Source organism: Tachyglossus aculeatus, chromosome X3, assembly GCF_015852505.1.
Source record: "Tachyglossus aculeatus isolate mTacAcu1 chromosome X3, mTacAcu1.pri, whole genome shotgun sequence".
In the NCBI taxonomy this organism is placed as follows: Eukaryota; Metazoa; Chordata; class Mammalia; order Monotremata; family Tachyglossidae; genus Tachyglossus; species Tachyglossus aculeatus.
In genome coordinates, this window is record NC_052099.1 from 21,612,296 (window position 1) to 21,636,097 (window position 23,802).

At 44.1% G+C, this 23,802-nt stretch overlaps 1 protein-coding gene across 1 annotated transcript in view; it reads left to right on the forward strand.

Annotated features, from left to right (window-relative positions):
- MYO10 (myosin X) overlaps positions 1–23,802 on the forward strand; it is a 173,503-nt gene that overhangs the window by 139,692 nt on the left and 10,009 nt on the right. The window contains exons 23-34 of the mRNA XM_038770228.1: positions 1,674–1,886; positions 2,254–2,299; positions 2,957–3,862; positions 6,209–6,332; positions 10,678–10,921; positions 12,748–12,843; positions 17,821–17,914; positions 18,422–18,477; positions 20,367–20,509; positions 20,767–20,961; positions 22,653–22,810; positions 23,125–23,248. Of these exons, the coding sequence (XP_038626156.1) occupies positions 1,674–1,886; positions 2,254–2,299; positions 2,957–3,862; positions 6,209–6,332; positions 10,678–10,921; positions 12,748–12,843; positions 17,821–17,914; positions 18,422–18,477; positions 20,367–20,509; positions 20,767–20,961; positions 22,653–22,810; positions 23,125–23,248 (2,399 nt within the window). The remainder of the gene's footprint in view (positions 1–1,673; positions 1,887–2,253; positions 2,300–2,956; positions 3,863–6,208; positions 6,333–10,677; positions 10,922–12,747; positions 12,844–17,820; positions 17,915–18,421; positions 18,478–20,366; positions 20,510–20,766; positions 20,962–22,652; positions 22,811–23,124; positions 23,249–23,802) is intronic.

Consider the following 23,802-nt stretch of genomic DNA (forward strand, 5'->3'; position numbering starts at 1 on the left):
TAATGATGGTAATATCTTAACCAGTGGCTGTCAGACTTAATAATAATAACGATAATGATGGCATTTGTTAAGCGCTTACTATGTGCAAAGCACTGTTCTAAGCGCTGGGGAGGGTACAAAGTGATCAGGTTGTCCCACGTGGGGCTCACAGCCTTAATCCCCATTTTACAGATGAGGTAACTGAGGCCCAGAGAAGTTGTGACTTGCTCGAAGTCACACAGCTGACAAGTGGCGGAGCCAAGATTTGAACCCATGACCTCTGACTCCAAAGCCTGTGCTCTTTCCACTGAGCCACACTGCTTCTCTGTACTTCAATTGTAAATCTGTCCTAGACTGGGTGGAGTGGCTGATGAGAGTAGCAAAGTAGTGAACCTACAGTATAATATCATCGCGGCCTTGGCCAATAGAAGGCATGGGTCACTAGTCACTGTATGAGCATAAATGGAAAGAGTGACATGAGAGGACTACATTGAGATGTTAAATTTGCTTACCTAGTTTTGTGCGTTCTGGATTAGAGCCAAAGGTAGTTGTCCCATCTGTTGACTTTTGTATTTTCTCAGTACATCAATGGACGTCTGTTCAGTGGTTAGTTGCATAATGAACCCATTCCTTTTCATGTGCACATTAGCCCTATCCACATATCAGAATAATGGCAGCACAAAACAAGCCTAGGCCTTTTTTGAAAGAGCAGATTTCTACTGCCCTAAGCCCCCTCCAAAAAATAGGGATAGAAAAGATCTCAAACCTCTTTCCATTTCTAAAAGCACCTTTCCAAGAATGAAATAAAACTTAGCATTAAATGGGGGTGCAGTTGTTTAGATGAGGTAGTGCTAACTGACTCACAAAAAGAGCCTTGTCCTGACCCGGAGGGATAGAGGGGATTGTTGGCAAGCAAAACACTACCTTTGACTGCCTAAAGCCCCAATTCAGACCAGTTTTAGGGAAGTCAGGTCCAAAGTTTCTTAGATTCATTAAAGCAATGTGGCCTGATAGGAACAGAATATACCTGGGAGTCAGAGGACCTGGTTTTTAATTCCTGGTCTGCCACTTGCCTGCTGTGTGACCTTGGGCAAGTCATTTAACTTCTCTGTGCTTCAGTTTCCTTATCTGCAAAATGGGGATTCAGTATTTATTCTTTCTCTTAGATCGTGAGCTCGATGTGGGGCAGGGACTGTGTCCAACCTAATTATATTGTGTCAACTCCAAGCAGCGTGGTTTAGCGGAAGGAGCATGGGCTTGGGAATCAGAGGTCGTGGGTTCTAATGCTAGCTCCTCCGCTTGTCAGCTGTGTGACTTTAGGCAAGTCACTTCTCTTCTCTGTGCCTCAGTTACCTCATCTGTAAAATGGGGATTAAGACTGTGAGTCCATTCGGGACAACCTGATTACCTTGTATCTACCCCAGCGCTTAGAACAGTGCTTGGCACATAGTAAGTGCTTAGTAAATACCATCATTATTAGCAGTAGTACAGTGCTTACCACATAGAAAGCACTTCATTCATGTATACTGATTGCTTATTGTGGGCAGAGCACTGTACTAAACACTTGGGAGAGTACAGTATAACAATAAACAGACACATTCCTTGCCCACAACGAGCTCAACTACTGTCATTACTATTATAATTGTTCATGGTTTCTCATGCCTTCTTGACAAAATTGTCCTTTCTTGTTTCAGAAAGCATTATAGGAAGGTCCTTTACTACGTAGTGGTCATCCAGAAGAATTATCGGACCTTCCTCTTGAGGAGGCGGTTCTTGCACCTGAGGAAAGCCGCCATCATTTTCCAGAAGCAGCTGCGAGGCCGGATCGCCCGGCGGGTTTACAAGCAACTTCTAGAAGAGAAACGGAAGCAAGAAGAGGAGAAGAAAAGAAAGGAGGAGGAAGAAAGGTGCAGTATGCTCCTGCACTTGACTGTAACTAATGGTCACGCTTTGGGTTTTCTCCTCTAGAGCCAATGCAGAAATTGCTCAGGCTTACAAATCCCTCCTGAGCAGGAGTGTTTTTGTTTGTAAGATTTTTTTTATCCTTCATAACAACAAGGATGCAGTTTTTACCTTCCAGAATGTGCACATTCTTATTCGCCCCAAAATGCTTGTGAAGACCTTTCCAAAAGAGGGGAGAATTATTTGAATGATTTTAATTAGTTGGTGGCATTCCACCAAGCCTCTCTAAAAAACACAAGGCTTGGTGTGGTTTGAATTTGAACGCTTTCAGTAAAACATTTTTTCTGTTTTCCTTTTAAAAACTATTTTTAGAGAAAGAGAGAGAAAAAGACAAGAAGCTGAGCTTCTAGCCCAGCAGGTAAGGGATGGTTTTATAACTTGTCTGTCATGTTTATCTACTTCTTGCTCACTTTAAAAGATTTAAGTGAGAGATCTGTGCAGTTAAAATCACATCAGGGCAGATGAAGTCCAATCCAGTGGAAAATTGAAATTTGTCTTTCACTTATTACAAGGATCTTCGATGCTCAAAAGTCACCTTGCGTTAGGATGATTCAGCATCCCATGTAATCACCCTGGTGGCAACATCATCATTGACTATGAAGCATAACTTTATATACATACACATATACGCACAAACATAGTTGTCCTTTGTATTTAAAAGGGTGTGTGTCTGATTCATATATATCTGGAATCTAACTTCTTTTCTGTCCAAAACTGGAAGCTCTTTACAACACAGCTGCACTCTGAGGAAAGAGTCTAAAGTGAGGGAGACTCGTATGATTGCTGAATGGTAATATCTTCCCGATTCAGTTTCTTGTTAAAAGAAATCACATTCTGGGCACTTGAGCTCTTTGTTAGCTCTCACAGTGTATGTACTGTTTGCTGTGAACTGGAACAGTAATCTCTCAGCATTGTTCATGAATGCAAGGCTTGGTGGGGTGGGGGACGACAACCTTTCTGGTCATGGGTGAATACGGGTGCTCTAGGAGAGTAAAAATCTCTCTTCCTTATATAGGCAGAAGAGGCCAGGAAGCAGCAAGAGCTGGAGGCGCTGGAGAAGGTTCAGAAAGAAGCTGAGCTGAAGCGTGAGCTGGAGAAACAGAAGGAGAACAAACAGGTGGAAGAGATCCTGCGCCTAGAGAAGGAGATCGAGGATCTGCAACGCATGAAGGAGCAGCAGGAGCTGTCCTTGACCGAGGCTTCCCTGCAGAGGCTCCAGCAGCTCCGAGACGAGGAACTCAAGAGGCTCGAGGATGAGGCCTGCCGGGCGGCCCAGGAATTTCTGGAGTCCCTCAACTTCGACGAGATAGACGAGTGCGTACGAAACATCGAGCGGTCACTCTCGGTGGGCAGCGGCTACTCCGCGGAGCTGAGCGAGCTGGCCGGGAGTGCTTGCGGGGAAAAGCCCAACTTCAACTTCAGCCAACCCTACCCCGAGGAGGAGGTAGACGAGGGGTTTGAGGCCGATGACGACGCCTTCAAGGACTCGCCCAACCCCAGTGAGCACGGCCACTCCGAGCAGAGGACCAGCGGCATTCGGACGAGCGACGACTCTTCGGAAGAGGACCCCTACATGAACGACACGGTGGTGCCCACGAGCCCGAGCGCCAGCGGCACCGTGCCGCTCACGCCTTCCACTCAAGACTCGGTCAGCACGCACGACTCGTCCAGCGGGGAGTCCACCTACTGCCTGCCCGAGAATGTGCCCGGCGGGCCTCAGAACTCCGTAGACCTCATTTCCCCCGACGGCGACTACGATTATGACCAGGAGGATTACGAAGACGGGGCCATCACCTCGGGCAGCAGTGTGACCTTCTCCAATTCTCACAGCAGCCAGTGGTCTCCAGATTACCGGTGTTCGGTGGGGACGTACAATAGTTCGGGAGCGTATAGATTTAGCTCGGAAGGGGCGCAGTCATCAGTGAGTATTTCAGCTTCTGCTGCTGCTCCATCCTTCTTGTTTCAGGGGTGAGACTCCCTATCACATTTCTAGATGCTTTATTTTTCAAAATGTGCGTGTCCAGTCCTGTTTTTTCTCCGTCCACACCCAGCGTTTAATTCAGCACTGGGCTCGTAAGTAAGCGCTTAACAAATATTCACTCGATCGTATTATTTGGGCACTTACTGTGTGCAGAGCATTGTACTAAGCACTTGGGAGATTACACTGTAACAATAAACAGATACATTTCCTGACCATAACAGCTCACAGTCTAGAGGGAGAGACAGACGTTTAATAATGCTACAGTTATGACTGTTATTGTTGCTAACCATGATTTCTACTCAGTTATTTGCCTAAGGATATCAATCCAAATTTTCCATGGTCTTAAACTTACTCCCTTGTAGTAAACTAGACTGCCAAGTCCTTGTGGGCAGGAAACTTGTTTACCAACTCTGTTATATAGTCCTCTCCCAAACGCTTAGTATAATGCTCTTATTGTAGTCGCAAGCACTCAAATACGACTGGTTGAAGTTAGGCACTTTAGGAGTGCTGTTATCTCTCACACCCTTAGGTAGTCAGTTAGCACAGTGTATATTATATGGTGCAACACCTCAACAGAGCATTGAGCAATTCCTACTGCTGGGACAGTTATGTCAAGTCTTAGCAACAGTAATGATGCTGTTTATTGTGAACCCACTAGATGCAGCACATTTTACTGAGCGCTTGGGAAAGGACAACAGAAGCAAGAGATTTGTTCCCTTCCCACATAGTGATCACACTCTAACAGGGGTGATGGAAGCAGTATGGACTAGTGGAAAGAGCCCAAGCCTGGGAATCAGAGGACGTGGGTTTTAATGCTGGCTCTGCCACTTGTCTGCTGTCTTATCTTCGGCAAGTCACTTCATTTCTCTGCGCCTCAGTTTCCTCATCTGTAAAATGGGATTAAGACTGTGAGCCCTATGTGGGACAGGGACTATATCCAACCTGATGATCTTGTATCTACCCCTGCACTTAATACATTGCCTGGCGCACAGTAAGTCTTAACAAATACCGCAATTATTATTGTTATTAATATTATTTTGAAAGATCTACCAGTGGAGTCACCAGAATCAGTGAATGAATGTACAGTCGAATGCACATTTACACACAAGGGCTAAGGGTGGTTATAAATAAAATGCATAAATGTCCGAGACAGCTGTTGACTGGATAGCACTTGGGGTATTGGGAATTATTCAGTTGTATTTATTGAGCGCTTACTGTGTGCAGAGCACTGTACTAAGCGCTTGGGAAGTACAAGTTGGCAACATATAGAGATGGCCCCTACCCAACAATGGGCTTATAGTCTAGAAGGGGGAGAACAGACAGCAAAACAAAACGTGGTCAGGTGTCAAGTCATCAGAATAAATAGAACTAAAGCTAGAAGCACATCATTGACAAAATAAATAGTAAATATGTACAAGTAAAATAGAGTAATAAATCTCTACAATTGTTGAAAGAAGGAGGATTTCAGGGGGCCTTTGCCACGCAGGTGTATTGGGCAGCAAGCGATTTTTGCCTCAGAAACAGTCTCTGTCTTCCAGAAAATGTTTGTGTCAGCCCACTGAAACCTTTGATGTGCAGTCAGTATCTTACTGCTGCACCCAAGTGTAGGACCCAGTTTTGGCTGGAATATAATACACCTGGCATCTGGTTCCCTGGGCTTGAGCAACATCAACCACAGCTTGGGTGCACACTGGGGAAACCGGGCACACCCTCTACTGGAACTACAGTTGCTCCAGGGCCCAAGAGGAAATTTTCAAAAGAGTAGTATTACATTTTACTCCACCGAGTGCTGGATCCAGGTCTGGCACTGAGCTGAGGAAATGGTTGGGAGTACTACATTGTACTGCATTGTTTAAGCAAGCTTGCCTTTCTTGAATTGGAATTGTTACAAGCCTGGCTTTCTTTGTCACGCACTGGGTCATTTCTCTTCTTGCCTTTTCCTGTGAAGGACTTGAAAATATCTTTAACTCTGTAATGTAGAGGAATTATTTTTTTTTACTTTATATGAATGCAGTGATATACTCAGGTGTTCTCTATCAGAGCAGCACAGTTTAAGGTTATGGGAACAGACCATGTTTTTCTAGGATATTGAACAGAACACTTGATTTGAAAATACTTCAGATCCTTTGTGCTTCTTAAAAAGATTTTCTCTTCAGGGACGTTAGTGGTTCTTGTCCAAGTTCCTATCTTGGTAGGAGGAGGATTGGTATTTTGTGGTGATCAATGTTTGCTTCCTGCTTGTTTGCTGACTGCATATTTACACGTCTGGTTTTCTCTTCTCTACAGTTTGAAGACAGTGAAGACGACTTTGATTCTCGTTTCGATACAGATGATGAACTTTCCTATCGACGGGACTCTGTCTACAGCTGTGTCACTCTACCGTATTTTCATAGCTTTCTCTATATGAAAGGTACTGCCAAGAGCAACAGAGAAACTGCTAGTTTGATAATGAGGATAATGACAATGGTGATGGTCTCCCAGCAGGAAGGGCAGAATATCAGTCAGTCACTAGTATTTATTGAGCACCTACTGTGTTTAGATTACCCTATGCTGAGAGATGATAATGGTATTTGTTAAGCGCTTACTATGTGTCTCACTATTCCAAGCACTGGGGTAGATACAAGCTTGGATGTGGGAGAGACAGAAGTTAGGTATAGTGTGAGTGGGTTTGCTGCAGAGGAATAGAGAGCAAGCTGTTGGAGTGGGAGAAGAGTGGAGTGAGAGAGAGAGAGAACAAGAGCAAGAGGGAGCGAGTGCTGATTGCGTGCCTTAAAATCAATGATCAGGAATTTCTGCTTCACATGGAAGTCTTGGTTCTGAGATTTTAGCTCAGATAACCTAGTATAGGTAGCAGTGAACTGGTAGTAAAGATACCTAAACTTCCCCTTCCCTGATGTGACTGTGAGCCCGTTGTTGGGTAGGGACCGTCTCTGTATGTTGCCAACTTGTACTTCCCAAGCACTTAGTACAGTGCTCTGCACGCAGTAAGTGCTTAATAAATACGATTGAATGAATGAATTAATGTGACAGTTCGTGGAGACGCAGTGGTCAAGTCACCTCATCTCTATATTGATTTCCCTCTTAAAATGAAAAAAAGCCCATTACGTATTATCTCTCTACTTTAAAGCTATCACAAGGAGATTCTTGGTAAAGAAGATGCATTATGTGTTTGACACACAGAAGTATGAAGTTATGACCAAATCTTCTACAACATGGGTAAATTCTTAGAATACGAGTTAGCGAAACTCGTGGTACCTTACTCATCATCCCCTGCTTAGTCTGATGACACGAGCATATGCACACAAGCTGATTCTTATTCCATCATCACAACATGATGTATCCATACGGGCTCAATTCGGTGGTTGAAAATCCCCTAATTCCCTAACAGTGCTCTTTCCAAACCACTTAGTGAAAAATTTCATCATGGCAGAACTGAGTGTATAAAATGTGAAAACTATGTGTCTGTCCCTGTGCATAATGACATACAGGACTAGGAGAACTGCTCTTTGGACAGAGAGTAACTCATGCACATTATTCCAAAGAGACGAAGCTTCTGCAACTGGCAAGACCTACACAAACTTTGAAGAAGCACACACACACACACACACACATGCACGCACGCACGCACGCACGCCCCCCCCCCCCCCCCCCCCCCGAAGCAGAGCCATTCTTCTGGCCGCATTGCACAGAACACCATCATGAGGCAGCTCAACAAATGTCTTCCCTGAGCCTTTACCTTCCCTCACATTTGTATTGGAAATCAGACAAAGAAGTGGTATATTCTTTGAATCATGCCCAGAGACTCAAACTCCCAAGTTTTAACCTTGTTGGAAAAGTCTAAGTGGTCCGGATCAGTCAGTCAGCCAGTCATATATATTGAGCACTTACTGCTTGCAGAGCACTATACTAGTGCTTGGAAGAGTACAATATAACAATAAACCGACACATTCCCTGCCTACAATGAGCGTACATTCCATTGTGTCCGTCCGTCCGTCCGTCTGTCTGTCCTAATGTTCGTCTGTCCGCGCGTCTGTCCTAATGTCTGTCCGTCTTTCCGTCCGTCTGTCCTGGTGTCCGTCTATCTTAGTGTCCGTCCGTCCATCTGTCCTAATGTCCTTCTGTCCATCCGCCTGTCCATCAGGGAAGAGCAAAGGAATGCTGTATGATCTTGGGCAAATCACTGCACTTCTGTGTACCTCAGTTACCTCATCTGTAAAATGAGGATTGAGACCGTGAGCCCCACATGGGACAGGGACTGTGTTCGACTTGATTTGCTTGTATCTACCCTAGTAAGCACTTAACAGATACCATCATTATCATTATTATTATAAATAAACTTACAGATACAAACACAATAATCATAATAACAATGATAATAATCAATAATAACCACAACAACACTTCAAGTGATATCTACTGCCACCTTACCTCACCCTCTCCTCCCTCACCTCCCTTCTCTCCTCCAGCCCAGCCTGCACACTCCGCTCCTCTGCCACCGCTAACATCCACACTGTGCCTCGTTCTGGCCTGTCCCACCATCGACCCCTGGCCCACGTCCTAAACTCTGGCCTGGAATGCCCTCCCTCCACACATTGGCCAAAGTAGCTCATTTCCTCCCTTCAAAATCCTACTGAGCTCACCTCTTCCAGGAGGCCTACCCAGACTGAGCCCCCCTTTTCCTCAGCTCTCCCTTCCCTCCCCATCGCCCCAACTCCCTCCCTTTGCTCTACCCCCCTCCCTGCCCCACAGCACTTGCGTACATATGTACATATCTATAATTCTATTTATATTAATACCTGGTTTACTCGTTCTGAAGTGAATATATATCTCTAGTTCTACCTATATTTATTAATGCTACTGATGCCTGTTTCCTTGTTTTGATGTCTGTCTCCCCCTTCTAGACTGTGAGCCCATTGTGGGCAGGGATTGCCTGTATTGGTTGCTGAATTGTACTTTCCAGGCGCTTAGTATGGTGCTCTGCACACAGTAAGTGCTCAATAAATACGATAGAAGGAATGAATGAACTGTGTTACTCCCTGCTATGGCTCAGAAGGGCATGTGGAAAACAGCTGCAGTATGTAAGTAGAGAGAGAGCACAGATGGATGCTCAATGTTTAAACAGAATCAACACATTTTTGAAGTCATTCATTCATTCAAGCATATTTATTGAGCGCTTACTGTGTGCAGAGCACTGTACTAAGCTTTACAAGTTGGCAACATATAGAGACGGTCCCTACCCAACAACGGGCTCACAGTCTAGAAGGAGGAAGTCGTTAAAGACATACTGAAACAAAGGGCCTTTTTTCCCTTAGCTACATTCCAACTCATTTGTTGTAGGTAGCTCAACCTAAAGCCAGTCATTCTCTGGTTGATTTGTATTGATGTCATCCAATTAATTACCAGATAAAGAACATCTGAACACTGATGGTGGTTGAATGAGAAGACACAGGATTTAAAGAGCTGTTCAGGGACCTCTAAACCATTTGAGAAATCTCTGGCACTCAGCATGACTAGCTTGTCCAGGAAGTGGCAGAGTCATTGATATTTGACAGCTGTTCCCACCCTTTGATATGTTGCAATAGTTGATTTGCTTGAGGGAATGATTAGCTATTTAGAATGAGAACTTCCCCATGGCCATTGCAGATAATGGGGTGATGCAGCTCCTGGTCTTTTGTTAATTGCTTGGAAATGTAATGTGCTGACTAAGTTTAGTTGGTGAAAAGGAGTAGAACTGGGTTGAGGGGGTGTGTGTGTGTGTGTGTGTGTGTGTGTGTGTGTGTGTGTGTGTGTGTGTGTGTGTGTGTGTGTGTGTGTGTGTGTGTGTGTGTGTGTGTGTGTGTGTGGAGAAAGTTGGAATTTAGGAAACCTTGAAGTCAGGGATTTAGGAAACTTGAAATCAAAGTTGAGAAAGAGAGACTGGTCTCTGGTCTAAAGCCGAGCTTGACCTCTTCTCCTGAATGAGTACCGTGCAGATGTAGTTCAGCTTGGTGAAGCATGAGTTCTTTAATAAGGGCAAAGCAAGAGATTCGTGAGAAAGCCTTCCCTCAGTTGAGGCATTGTGAATTGATTCGTTAAAATGAGTTAAAAACCGTGGTCAAAGATGCCCACAAAGGAAGCTCTTGCAGTCTAAAATGGAATTAATGCAGTCATGTTAGAGGCATATAAATATCTAACTATCTCATTTGGAAGAAGGGAGCGTATTTTGCATATTAATTCCCATTTGTCAAAAAATTGCTTTCAAATAACTTAAGTACAGTTGAGTTCTGCTTCAGCCCCAGACTTAAATCTGGATTTAGCTTTTGTGAGCTCTAGTCACTTAACAAATATAAAAATTTCCTGAGCTTATGTCTACAAAGGCCTTTGGCCATGTTTCATTATGCAGAACCTGTCTGAAGGTTATCCCTGAAATCTTGATGGGTGTGTTGCTCTTCACTGCAGTTGAAGTCCAAATGAAACGAGAAAAGTGCATTTAAAATAATCCTTCTAAGTGTACTTTCCTTAGTCCTGTGAGAAACACATACTCAGGATTAGGGGTTTTCTTTTTATCAGATGTCATCAGGCCTTGGATCAATGGTCTCAAGACCCTTAGAATTGCAGCAGAGGTGTGAGAAAACAGTTGGACAAAATTGTCCTGTGGTCGCTGCTAAGGAAGCTGTACAGTTACTGTATGGTTAGGTTGCTGCTTGACTGGATTGTTCTGAATTGAATCTTGTCTCTCTCTCTCTCTCTCTCTCTCTCTCTCGCTCTCGGAGCAGGTGGGTTAATGAACTCCTGGAAGCGCCGCTGGTGTGTCCTCAAAGACGAGACCTTCCTGTGGTTCCGTTCCAAGCAGGAGGCCCTCAAACAAGGTTGGCTGCACAAAAAGGGGGGCGGGTCGTCCACGCTGTCCAGGAGGAACTGGAAGAAGCGGTGGTTTGTGCTCCGCCAGTCCAAACTGATGTACTTTGAAAACGACAGCGAGGAGAAGCTGAAGGGCACCATCGAAGTGCGAACTGCCAAGTATGTTTATAAATCTGTTTGCTGTTGTCTTTATTGGCATTTGTTAAATGTTTCCTCTGTGCCAGGCAGTGTTCTATGTGCTGGGATAGATAAAAGCTAATCAGGTGGGACACGGTCCCCGGCCCACATAGGCTGATAGTCTTAATCCCCATTTTACAGATGAGGTACCTGAGGCATAGAGAAATGAAGTGATTTGCCCAAAGTCACACAGCAGCCAAGTGGCAGAGCCTGGAGTAGAACCAGGTCCTTCTGACTCCCGGGCCCGGGCTCCACTGTTTTCCTTTTGGCTGTTTCTTGAGTTACTGCTAAATTCCACATATGGTTATTGATGCCTGCCTGGATTCTCTTATGCTGCTTTTATTTTTGCTGCTTCCATAGAAAATTATGGAGGAAACATGCATTGGCAAGTAAATGTCCGTGAAATTGGCCTTTTGTAGTCCCAGTTAGCCATTTGGCTGTCATTCCAAAGACAAAAGGTACTAGTTGGGCATGTGATTATTCCACAGGGGTTGTAACTAATCACATCTACAAATAATTGAATGTGTAAATGAGTCAGTCGGTTGAGTTCCTTTCAAAAATCACATCTTTAAATGCATCATTTCAAGCCCTTTTAAGACTGTGTCCGACCTGATTATCTTGTATCTGCGTGGGCGCTTCCTGCAGCATTTGGCACATAATAATAATAATAATGATGGCATTTGTTAAGTGTTTACTATGTGCCAAGCACTCTTCCAAGTACTGGGGCAGATACAAGGTAATCAGGTTGTCCCACATGGGGCTCACAGTCTTAATTTCCATTTTATAGATGAGGTAAGTGAGGCACAGAGAAGTTGTGACTTTCCCAAAGTCACACCGCTGACAAGTGGCAGAGGTGTAGCTTAGCGGAAAGAGCCCGGGCTTGGGAGTCAGAGGTTCATGGGTTCTAATCCCATATCCGCCACTTATCAGCTGTGTGACTTTGGGCCAGTCCCTTAACTTCTCTGTGCCTCAGTTACTTCATCTGTAAAATGAGGATTAAGACTGTGAGCCCCACGTGGGACAACCTGATTACCTTGTATCTGCCCCAGTACTTGGAACAGTGCTTGGCACATAGTAAACGCTTAACAAATGCCATTATTATTATTATACTCCATGACCTCTGACTCCCAAGCTCGTGCTCTTTCCACTGAGCCATGCTGCTTCTCCATAGTAAGCCCATCACAAGTACCACACTTATGTTTGTAATGCCACCAGGCTGACAGAGATCACATTAGTAAGAGAGCATTGGGATAGCCTGGGGATGTTTTAAGAGTAAATCAGGTAGATTGTCTCATTGATGTGCAGAATGGCTCTCCCTGAAAGCACCCAAGGCAGGTAGTCAGTCCTATTTATTGAGCGCTTAGGGTGTGCAGAACTGTACTAAGTGCTTGGGAGAGTGCAATGTAACAATGTAACAGACACATTCCCTGGCCGAAAATAAGCTTACAGTCTAGAGGTAGAGTTTGGGCCCAACAGCCTGTGTCTGCTTGCTTATCCTGAATATGGGCTTTCTGTTATATAGCAGTAGAGCAGAATGACTGTTGGGTATTAGAATGGTCACAGCTAAGTTCCGACAGCTTCAATTTTTGCCATAACCCTTTTTTCCGAGTACCCTAAGTTGTGTGTTCCTACTTTTGGGGACCGGAGCAGCTTCATCCTTCTCCTCTCTACAGGAAGCTTGTCATGAGCAGGGAACATGTCTACCCACCATGTTATATTGTGAAAGTGAGCCTTTCACTTGCATTTCATATTCCGTCCGTGAGAATACTATGTGCCGGTTTTAAATTCCGCCTTGCCTTTCATTTCAGAGAGATCGTTGATAACACCAGCAAAGAAAATGGAATCGATGTGATCATGTCTGACAGAACCTACCATCTGATCGCTGAATCGCCGGAAGATGCCAGGTGAGAGAATGATTGAGTTGCCTGTCTTCAGGCCATCCTCATATCTGCAACCATCGGTGTTATGTGAGCTGTCTTTTTCTTCCTATCGCTTGAGTTTGAAGGAGCTCAGTAGGCAGAGGTCTATACAGAATGCCTCTTTCACTTACTGTTATAAAGTGCCCCATCACGGCAAATGAGTGCAAATGCAGCATTTGGCTCTCTGAGAGCCTCCTGAAGTAGTTACCTAAAACCAAATTACACAACCTATTTCATTCACAAAAAGACACTGGGTGTCACAGCCTGTCCTGTGGCTATCCACTGTTCCTGCCGACTACAAATGAATTTTCCTTTGGCATCATCTTCACCATCAGTCAGCCGTATTTATTGAACCCTTACTCTATGCAGAACACTGTACTAAGCTCATCAACACTGTACTAAGCTTCTGCCCCTACCTATTCCACCTCCTCCAGGAGGCCTTCCCAGACTGAGCCCCTTCTTTCCTCTCCCCCTCGTCCCCCTCTCCATCCTCCCGTCTTACCTCCTTCCCTTCCCCACAGCACCTGTATATATGTATTTATGGTTGTACATATTTATTACTCTATTTATTTATTTTACTTGTACATTTCTATCCTACTTATTTTATTTTGTTGGTATGTTTGGTTCTGTTCTCTGTCTCCCCCTTTTAGACTGTGAGCCCACTGTTGGGTAGGGACTGTCTCTATGTGATGCCAATTTGTACTTCCCAAGCGCTTAGTACAGTGCTCTGCACATAGTAAGCGCTCAATAAATACGATTGATTGATTGATTGATTGTTCCAGGACAAGTAGACCAGCAGCAATCCCAGGCCTCACCTTAGACTGAGCCCTGGGTTGGATAGGACTCACCCAGATTGCAGAAGGATTCCTGCCTTTCCACCCCTCATGATAATTGTCATGTGATATTTGTCAATGAGTGCTTGTGAGCATTTAGAACTTCTTCATTCATCATTCAATAGTATTTATTGAGCGCTTACTGTGTGCAGAGCACTGTACTAAGCGCTTGGGAGGTACAAATCGGCAACATGTAGAGACGGTTCTTACCTAACAACTGGCTTACAGTCTAGAAGGGGGAGACAGAGAACAAAAACCAATAAAGTAGATGTTGATGTGGGTGAAATTCCTTCTCCAACAAATCTTCTCCGATTTAACTTCCAGTACCCCGAAGTATGAATAAAGCTGAGTGGCCTACTGGATAAAGCATAGGCCTGAGAGCCAGAGGACCTGGGTTCTAATCTCAGCTCTGCCACTGGCCTGCTGTGTGACTTTGGGCAAGTCTCGTGGCTTCTCTGTGCCTCATATTCCTCAACTGCAAAATAAGGATTCAGTACCTCTTCCTCCTCCTGCGTAGACTGTGAGCCCCGTGTGGAACAGGAACTGTAGCTGGTTTGACAAATTTCTATCTCGCTCAGTGCTTAGAATGGGAGCTTGACATATACTAATGTTTAACATATACCGTAAAAAAGACCATCGAACAATAAGCCAGTTCCAACACTTAACTATTATTTATGTCCTCTCTCAACACCTGTGTGCATATACATACAAAATTGGTTACACAATTTGTTTATTCTGTTTCCCCTATTTGTGAACATCTTTGTTCGTCTCAACCCTGAGTGCATAACGTCATTACAGGCAGGGAATGTGTCTTGTGCTTCTGTGGTACTTTCCCAAGTATTGAGAATAGTGCATCGCATCAGGTGAGTGCTCAGTAAATACTTTTACTACTTGAGGTCTGTCTCTTTCCCTTCTCTGAAGTCTTTCAATTTGGCCCGGCAATGTAGCCAACAGCAAGAAAGGAACAGACCGAAGGAAAAATAAATCTTACTATGGGAACAGATTGAAACACTAGCCATCCATAAATTAGGCCTGAAATGGGAATGCCAACTAGCTTGGAGTGAGAACCCTGGAATTCCATCCAGTGGTCATGGAGACCTCATGGGGTCTTCTGTGGTTTAATGAGGTGACCACAGCCCCTTGGTGGAATTACAGTTCTGCCATTTGCAGCTGCTTTTTGTTTGTTCTGCCCGGTTTGGAGCTATATTTAGCGCCAGGGCTATTTTCTCTGGCACACCTCTTCCTTCCCTACTCAGTGAACAGAGCCTGTACTTGTTTAGCTCTTTCTCAAGCCCCAGTTATAAATGGGAGAAATAAGTGCTTGCAGTTTTGAGTGGGCCTCTCAACGGCACTGAAAACACAGTGTAGTAACCGAACTCCTTTGAGAAGCGAAGATGCTCTTCCTCTGGTAGACTTCTGTAAGCAATACCTAGTGTCTAGGTATCTTCTTTCATTGATGTGAGAACACTCTGAGTATCATCAGAACAGGTTAAGATGGTCCTTCCATTGTGCGTGGTTCCCAGAAATCAGCACCGAGATAATCCCTTATGGCTCCAGTTTTTTTTTTTCAAGCCGTGCCAATTGCAGCCCATTGACCTGGTTGTCTCTCGGTATTCACAGATTTATCATTCACAGTTTCACCTGTTTGCCATTGGCTGGACCCAAAGTCTTGACATTGGTATTGGGCCCCAGCCCCGATACTGTACATTTCTGTTCTACGTCTTAGGCACTGTATTAAGAGCTGGGGGAGATACAAGTTAATCACTTTGGACACAGTCCCTGTCCCACGTGGGGCTCACAGTCTCTCCATCCCCATTTTACACATGAGGTAACTGAGGCCTAAATAAATGAAGTGACTTTCCCAAGGTCACACAGCAGACAAGTGGCAGAGCTGGGCTTAGAACCCAAGTCCTTCCAACTCCCAGGCCCCTGCACTATCCACCAGGCCCTGGTTCTTGGGGAGGGTCAAATGAGGTGCCTCATCTGTACCCAAGTCTTCTGAAGCTGAATTAGAAGCCTTCAGTTGAAGGGATGAGCCTTCTTTCCTGCTATAATGTGAGAATGCCGGGGTCCTTGCGATGAATCCCTAGTTAGTTGAGGTATGTATTAAGTGTCACTCTGTCTCAAGCAGCGTATAATGTGCTGGCTTAGACATAAAATATCATACTGAACACAGTTCTTGTTCCTCAGGGAGCTCAAAGTCTAAGAAGAAGGGAGAGCATTTTACAGATGAGGAAATTGAAGCACAGAGAAGCTCCTTAATATGCATAGCAGACCAGTGGCACAGCTGGGATGAGAATACAATTCTCCTGACTCTTGGTCCATTATTCCTTGTTAGGTTATGCTGCCTCCCAGTAAACTAATAATCAGTAATAATAATAATAATAATGATGATGGCATGTGTTAAGCACTTACTATGTGCCAAGCACTGTTGTAAGCACTGGGGGGGATACAAGGTAATCAGGTTGTCCCACACGGGGCTCACAGTCTTAATCCCCATTTTACAGATGAGGTAACTGAGGCACAGAGAAGTTAAGTGACTTGCCCAAAGTCACACAGCTGACAAGTGGTGGAGCTGGGGTTTGAACCCATGACCTCTGACTCTCAAGCCCATGCTTTTTCCACTGAGCCATGCAGCTTCTCAGTAGTATATAGTGTGTACTTTCTGGTTGCAGATTACTGTACTAACTGCTTGATAGAGTACACTTGAATAGGAGACCTCAGCAATTTATAATCTAGGGTGTCTTTTTTCCCAAAGATTGGGTTAGGATTGAAGTGTTTCACTTTTTTTTAATGGTATTTGTTAAGTGCTTACCACGTGTCACGCATTTTGCTAAGCACTAGGATAGGTACAAGCTAATCAGGTGGACACAGTCCTGTCCCACGTGGGGTTCACAGTCTTAATCCCCATTTTACAGATGAGGCATAGAGAAGTTAAGTAACTTGCCCAAGGTCACCTAGCAAACAAGTGTTCCTTCTGAGACCTAGGCCCACTCTCTATCCACCGGGCCATGCTGCTTCACGTGTATGGAATTCTGTCATCCTGTTAGTAAGGATAGTCAAGTGATTTCATTGAGTATCTACTATGTGTAGAGCACTGCAATAAGCACTTATCCCCAGGAAGAATAGTAAAAGAGGCATAATTCTTGTCCTCAAAGGACTTACAGCCTAGCAGGCAAGACAAACACTAAAATAAATTACAGGTAGTATAAAGATATATATTTAAGTGTTGTGCCTTGAGGTGGTTTTTTGGAGAACTGGGCCACACTTGGGAATACCTGAAGGTGCCTTTCAGCTCCCCAAACCCAGCTCAAGGATTTTGCCCTCAGGCCAAGGAGAGAAACTGTGAGAACTTCTCTAGGAGAAAAGAGAGGAGAAACAGGATGGTGGCAACCACTGGAGAAAGAGAATTTGCTAACATGGATATCCCAGGACACACTCAGTGTTATCTATAGCATGAGGGATGTGTTCTTGTAAAACCCCATGCTAAGGGAAACTCATTGCTTATCATTCATCTGCATCTATGCCATGCACATAAAGCAGATTTTTCAGTGATGTGGCCCTCCCAAGTCCAAATCGACCGACGTGGTCAGAAAAATATTCCTTGATTTCTTAATCACATTCTAACCAAAATGCATGTAGAAATATGATTGCAGCACAACTGAGTACAGTGGGATTTTACCGTAGCTTTTTAAAGGAACATTTCCCAATCAATATTTTGAATTCAAGTTTTCTGGGGACATAGATCTTGCCCAAGTGTGTGTTTTAGAAAGGCTCCCCTCTTTATTGCCTGATTTTCAGGGAATTTTTAAGTGTATTTATAGACAGGACCTTCACTGTGCTATTGAGTGCCATCTTAGAGTTGGAAGCATGCAACCCTTTCAGTTGGAGTTGGGTAGTATTTTGCTTCTTTTGGAATCCTGCTAATCAACGTGTCATTTTTCCTAAAAGCAACCAAGAGAAAAGCAAGTCCTTGGAAGCTCTTCCACAGGAGGGTATCCATGTTTGCCCCCCCCCCCCCCCCCAAAAAAAAATACCTGTTGTGATAGGTCAGACTTTATAAATCCTGTGCGTGTGACTGTTCTTTCTTTCTCCCTTCACTCTCCCACTCTTTCTTCCTTTTTCACAGCCAGTGGTTCAGTGTGCTAAGCCAGGTCCACGCATCCACAGAACAGGAAATCCGAGAGATGCATGATGAGCAGGCAAATCCCCAGAATGCAGTGGTGAGTGAGCGCACCGAGTTTTCAAGTAACAGTATGAGATCTGAAGGTGGTAAAGACAATAAAATCCAGGGGGGGAATAAAAAACAGTCTCTTTTCTCTCCCCCTCTCTATTCTCTCTGGCTGGAAAAGTCAGTTAGGAACAGGCAGCATTTAATGGCAGGACTACTTGGTACCCTTTTTAATATTACTTCTGCCTTTACAAAAACGACAAATGCTTCTCTGTTAGGCAACTGAGTAAATCTCTGCCCTGCAGTGCACAAAACCAAAGGAAACCACTATAATGGTTCACACTTCTTCTCTGGTTTGAATTTACTAGAAAGACCCAAGTATCTGTGAAGCATGACCTACAGATGACTAGCCTCACAATTCAGTGATTTATGGTTTTTGATTCTTGTTTTAGTAGCAGCACCCTGGTGAGGACTTCGTAGTGTGCTTTAACTCACAGTGATGTTACACACTCTGCTGAAGCTCCTTTTTTAAATCCCGTTTTTGCTTTTTGTCTTGCAGGGCACCCTAGATGTGGGACTGATTGATTCTGTGTGTGCATCTGATAACCCAGATAGGTAAGGTCAAATATGGACGATTTCGTGTTTTCCCTCAGTATCTGTCAGCTCTTTAAAAAAAACACAACAAAAAAACCAAAAGCTTCCACATCTCAAATAGTGAAGAAAACTTAAAAAAAAAAAAAAAGACCTTTTTCTCAGATGAGATTGGGCATTGGGTTTTACTAAGAGTGATATTCTGAAATTGTCATTGCCTCAAGAAAATGCTACCACCCTACTCCTTGTCATGGTATGAGAGGTGTCGTTTCATGTGTTTTGGGGGTTGCATCTTTGGGAAACTTCCTTTCTAGGATTTCAGGAGAAGACCTGGGGAAATAGTGACAAGGTCATTTAAACAGATAGCTTTAGAATAATGATGGTGATTATGGCATTTAAGTGCTTATTATGTGCTAAGTGTTGGCTGGAAGAGTCTTTATTCCACTTGGAGCTTCCAACCCATCTTCTCCCAATTAACAGGTGAAGGAATTGAAGCTCAAAGAGATTAAATGATTTGTCAAAGCCGTATAATTGGCCGGTGATGTAGTTGGGACTCAAAGGCAGATCTCCCAACTCCCTGTCCTGTGCTCTTTTCCCTAGGCTGCATGGCCTCCCACAAAAACCAAGAGGGAAAGTTATCCATCATGACAGGGATCTGGAATCATATCAGGAGACGCATCATCGCCTCCCATGGTGGTGGGAGAGACATATTTTAGGTGTTATGAACTTGAAATCCAGTCACTCCTTTGCCTTCCCCAAATATCACTCCCCAAAATACAAGTGTTTCTTAAGAAAAACCCGTTCTTTGAACCACCGTGGTGGAGTCTAAAGATAACTTTATTGCAGGGTGAGCAGTTGGCTGGTGTGGAAGGGGAAAGGGAATGGGAAAAACCCTCAAGTTCCATGGTTCTTCAAAGTAAGCCTTTGTATGATGGCTTCCTTCCCTGAAGCTTGGACACATTATTTTTAGCTCATAGAGAGAGTTGGAGGAGTAAGACCTATGAATCCAAAAAACAGGTGAAAGCAGCCCTTTTCCAGGTCCATGCCTTCAGATGGATGAACCTGAAGTTATTCCATTTCTTTGCCGCCAACCAAAATATATAGCAAGTGGAAACTGAATAAGTATTTATAGGCTCAACTGCATGTTATTCCAAGTAATTAAAACTTATTTTTGAGTTGAGGCTCAGAGCCTGGACCTCGATAAGAAATCTGTACTTTAAAAAAGAGCTTCTGGATGCTGCTGATAGAGAAAAAGGGGCAAATCTTGCACCTGGTAAGCAGTTTTTACAGAGATTAGTTTGGAGCTGATTTCTGTTTCAACAGCAATATAATAGAAACTCAAATGGCATTATTTTCCCTTATCTATTTTGGTGCTTGACAGCCTTGAAACAGAAGTATCAAAGACACTCCTCTTACAGGTAAAAAAGAAACCAACAAAGCCTTCACTTCAAGGCAAATTTGAGAGCCCAAACCTTCCATTTGTAAGTTATTTTCCAGTTTTGACATTTCAAGAGTGCTTGGCATAAAGAAATCCACCAAAACATAATACAGGCTCTCCAAGAATCGGTAAAGGCTTTACTCTGAAAGGGCTGAAAGGTATCTCCCAACCCAACCTACAATATTCACCCTGCCCGGAACTAGCCAAGTTTCAATTTTACGGAAACTTTTACAGAGAGGAAAAAAGTTTTCCATCCAGGAACCTTAGAATGTGTCATTCCAAGTGTAAAGGTTACTAATGCTGAAAATAAATGGTGCCAAAATGAGCAATATTTGCCTTAATATAAAATACAAACAGAGAGGCAATGTTTATTCTTATGACTAGTAAGACAGGAAAGAGCTTTTTGGTTATGGTGCAAACGTAGTTATGTTGATGGTAGTGCTAATAGATTTTTCCACCTTCCTTCTCTCCACAGACCCAATTCATTTGTAATCATCACCGCTAACCGTGTTCTTCACTGTAACGCTGATACCCCAGAGGAGATGCATCACTGGATAACGCTGCTCCAGAGATCTAAGGGGGACACCCGTGTGGAGGGGCAGGAGTTTATCGTGAGAGGTAACCATCATTCATTCCAAAACGCCGGGTATTTGAAAACCTGCTGTTTGGCGAATTTTGTATGAAAGGGAATGTTTCTCTGTGGCACTCAAAAATGCATTGGATTCTGGGTTGGTGGAATCTTGAAAATACTGGGAGCTCAGTGTTCTGTGTGTGTTGCTTTTTAAAAATCTCATTGAATCCCCTGCACCTTGTGTCATGCTTGGTATGTCTCTTTAAAAAATTTTTTTAATACCCATTTATAATGCCTTTCTAAGGATGGTTGCACAAGGAGGTTAAAAACAGTCCAAAGATGTCCTCGCTCAAACTGAAGAAGCGCTGGTTTGTGCTGACCCACAACTCTTTGGATTATTACAAGAGTTCAGAGAAGAATGCTCTGAAATTGGGTACCCTGGTCCTTAACAGCCTTTGTTCAGTGGTGCCACCTGATGAGAAGATCTTCAAAGAGACAGGTAACTAGATGTCCACAGAGACATCCCTCTTCATAGTGAGTGGAATTCAGTCTGACAAGAGGGAAAGTTTCAGGCTATCAGGACCGAGTGTTTCTACACATGCAGATTCCTTGTTAAATGGCATCCCTTTTCCAGTGATCTTTCCTTGCTATTTCCGTGATCGGAGACAGAGCCTCTGGAGACTGGCAATTCCAGCATTTGGCGTCCTGAGAGTAGGCAAGCTTTCTTAAGATCTGCCAAGTAATGGAAAAGTCCATGTAAAAAAGAAAGCTTTGAGTCGGTGAGGTTTCTCACGGAGCCTGAAACTTATATGCCCGCTGTGCACATAGGCATTGAGTTACTCTTGTTGGAGTTGGTTTTGGCAGGTTAGAGGTCCTGGGTGGTTAGGAATTAATTTGGGTGTTTTTACGAGTCTAGGTTGAACTGAGAGTAATGATCGTGTACCGTGAGAGGGTTTTTCCCTGTAACTTTGGTATTGGCATCAAAGCTGTCTGTGTTTCCACCTGAATGGTCAGCAGGTGGAAATAATCTTGTCCATTTGCTGCATTTTGTAAATGATGTAGAAAAAAACTGCGATAATGCCTTCCTAGTGTGCAACTAGAAGACCACTGTAGTCATAATAATAGCATTAAGCATTACCTGTGTGCAGAGCATGCTATGCATGCCCATTCCCACTTAGGGCTTCCATTTTATTGATGAGGAAAGTGTGGCTCAGAGAGGTTAAGTAACCTGCCCATGATCACACAGTAAGTCCTCACGGAGCTGGCACTAGAACCTAGGTCTCCTGACTCCCAATCCCCTGCTTTTTCCACTAAACCACATAAAATACTGCAAAGGGAAGAAGAGCTTCTCCCTAGTTCTTTGCCATTTTCTTCCCTTCAACTGGAGAGTCATTCACAGACACTGAAGGCCCCTGAACGCTAATCAGATTGGACACAGTTCCTGTCACATTCATTCGATCATATTTATTGAGCGCTTACTGTGTGCAGAGCACCGTACTAAGCGCTTGGGAAGTACAGTCGGCAACATATAGAGACGGTCCTTACCCAACAACAATATAAGTAGGATGGAGAATGGTTTTGAATTCCCAATTTTACAGTTGAGGAAACAGGCACAGAGAAGTTAAGTGACTTGCCCGTACTGACACAACTGGCAAACAGCAGAGTTGTGATTAGAACACAAGTCCTCTGACTCCCAAGCCCAAGTTCTTTCCACAGACTGAAAGGAGGCTTATGTAGGTCCTTTGAATGCTGAATGGTGTATTCCTGTTCCACTTATTTGTGCTGTCATGTGGGCCTGAGACTTGCTCATCCCTTTCATCTACAGATCCGGGGGATCACCCTGCAGTTTCCAGGGCCGTTGGGGTTTGTGGAACAGGCAGGGGAGGAAGGGCTGCAATTTCAGGAACCAAGCCCTTGAGGAGAAATGGCCTCTTCCTTTTCCCAGTTCCCACTTCTTCCACGTGCAGGAAATGGAGTTGATTAAAAAAAAATTTTTTTAGCCTCACACTCTGCTGCCCACTTTGTCCGTGATGCTTGCGGACCACAGCTGCAAGAGGAGTGAGGAAGGCTTTGGGTGTGGGCTAGTCACGGGGGTTCCTTGGTTGGACTGCAGAGCACAGATGCAGGGGGATGTTCTAGAAGGAAAGTGTCCGGGCGAGGCCCCTCATGCTCTGTTGGCTGATATTTCAGGCTACTGGAATGTCACCGTGTATGGACGCAAGCACTGCTACCGGCTCTATACCAAGCTGCTCAACGAGGCTACGCGGTGGTCGAGTGCCATACAAAATGTGACCGACACAAAAGCACCCATCGACACACCGACGCAACAGCTCATCCAGGATATCAAGGTACCAGAGAGCCTCATCCCAGAACGGTTCTTTTCAAAACCCCGGTTGGTCACTCGGCGGCCTTGGCACTGTTCTTGAGAGATGCACAGATAAAAGCTGCACAAATCAGATCAGTTCTGACCGAAAGTGACCCCGTGTCTGTGTCCTTAGTAGTGTAAAGGTTTACTCTGCGAGTGTAAGGATTTCCAGGGAAAATGGATATGATAGCTTAATAAATTTGCTACTGTCTTTGAAATATGCTTCATTAGTGGATTCTTCACTAGATCATTTCTCACTGCAAAGCATAAATGACATGAGTTCATTTGTTGTTAAAGGAGAACTGCCTAAACGCAGAAGTGGTAGAACAGATTTACAAAAGGAACCCCATCCTGCGCTATACCCATCATCCGTTGCACTCTCCGCTTCTGCCCTTGCCCTATGGAGACATCAATCTGAACTGTGAGTACCATATTGTATCTTGACCTCCTGATGGTCTTTCTTCTAATCAATGGGTCAGCCGTGCTGGGTGAAAAGATGCCACCGTGAATAATTAGTTCTAATTTATGACTGGTGATTTTAGTTTAAGGTGGTGGTGACCGGTCCTTAGAAATTCTTACATACTGTGGGGCCTCTAGGGGCAAGTGCAGTGATGTGAAGTTTTACTAGCAACACACTGTTTCAGTTCTCTCAATGATTTTCTTTTGTCCAGATTAAAAACTGGCCTAGAGGATGAGCTCCTCCAGCTATACCCGCTGATCCCAGTGCTGGCTTTGTTTATCTCTGTGAGCTTGTGACTTATCTGCTGTTGATTGTGACCATTTCAGGAAGTCCTGGGGGATTGGGGATTCTCAGAATCCCATAAAGAGAGGCACTGGGATGACTATTAATAATGAACATTATGCTAATTATTTTTAAGTGCCTTCATGTGCTGGGATGATTCAAAATGGTATTTATTAAGGGCTTTCTAAGTACTAGGCACCATGCTGAGACCAGATGATCAGATTGGACATAGT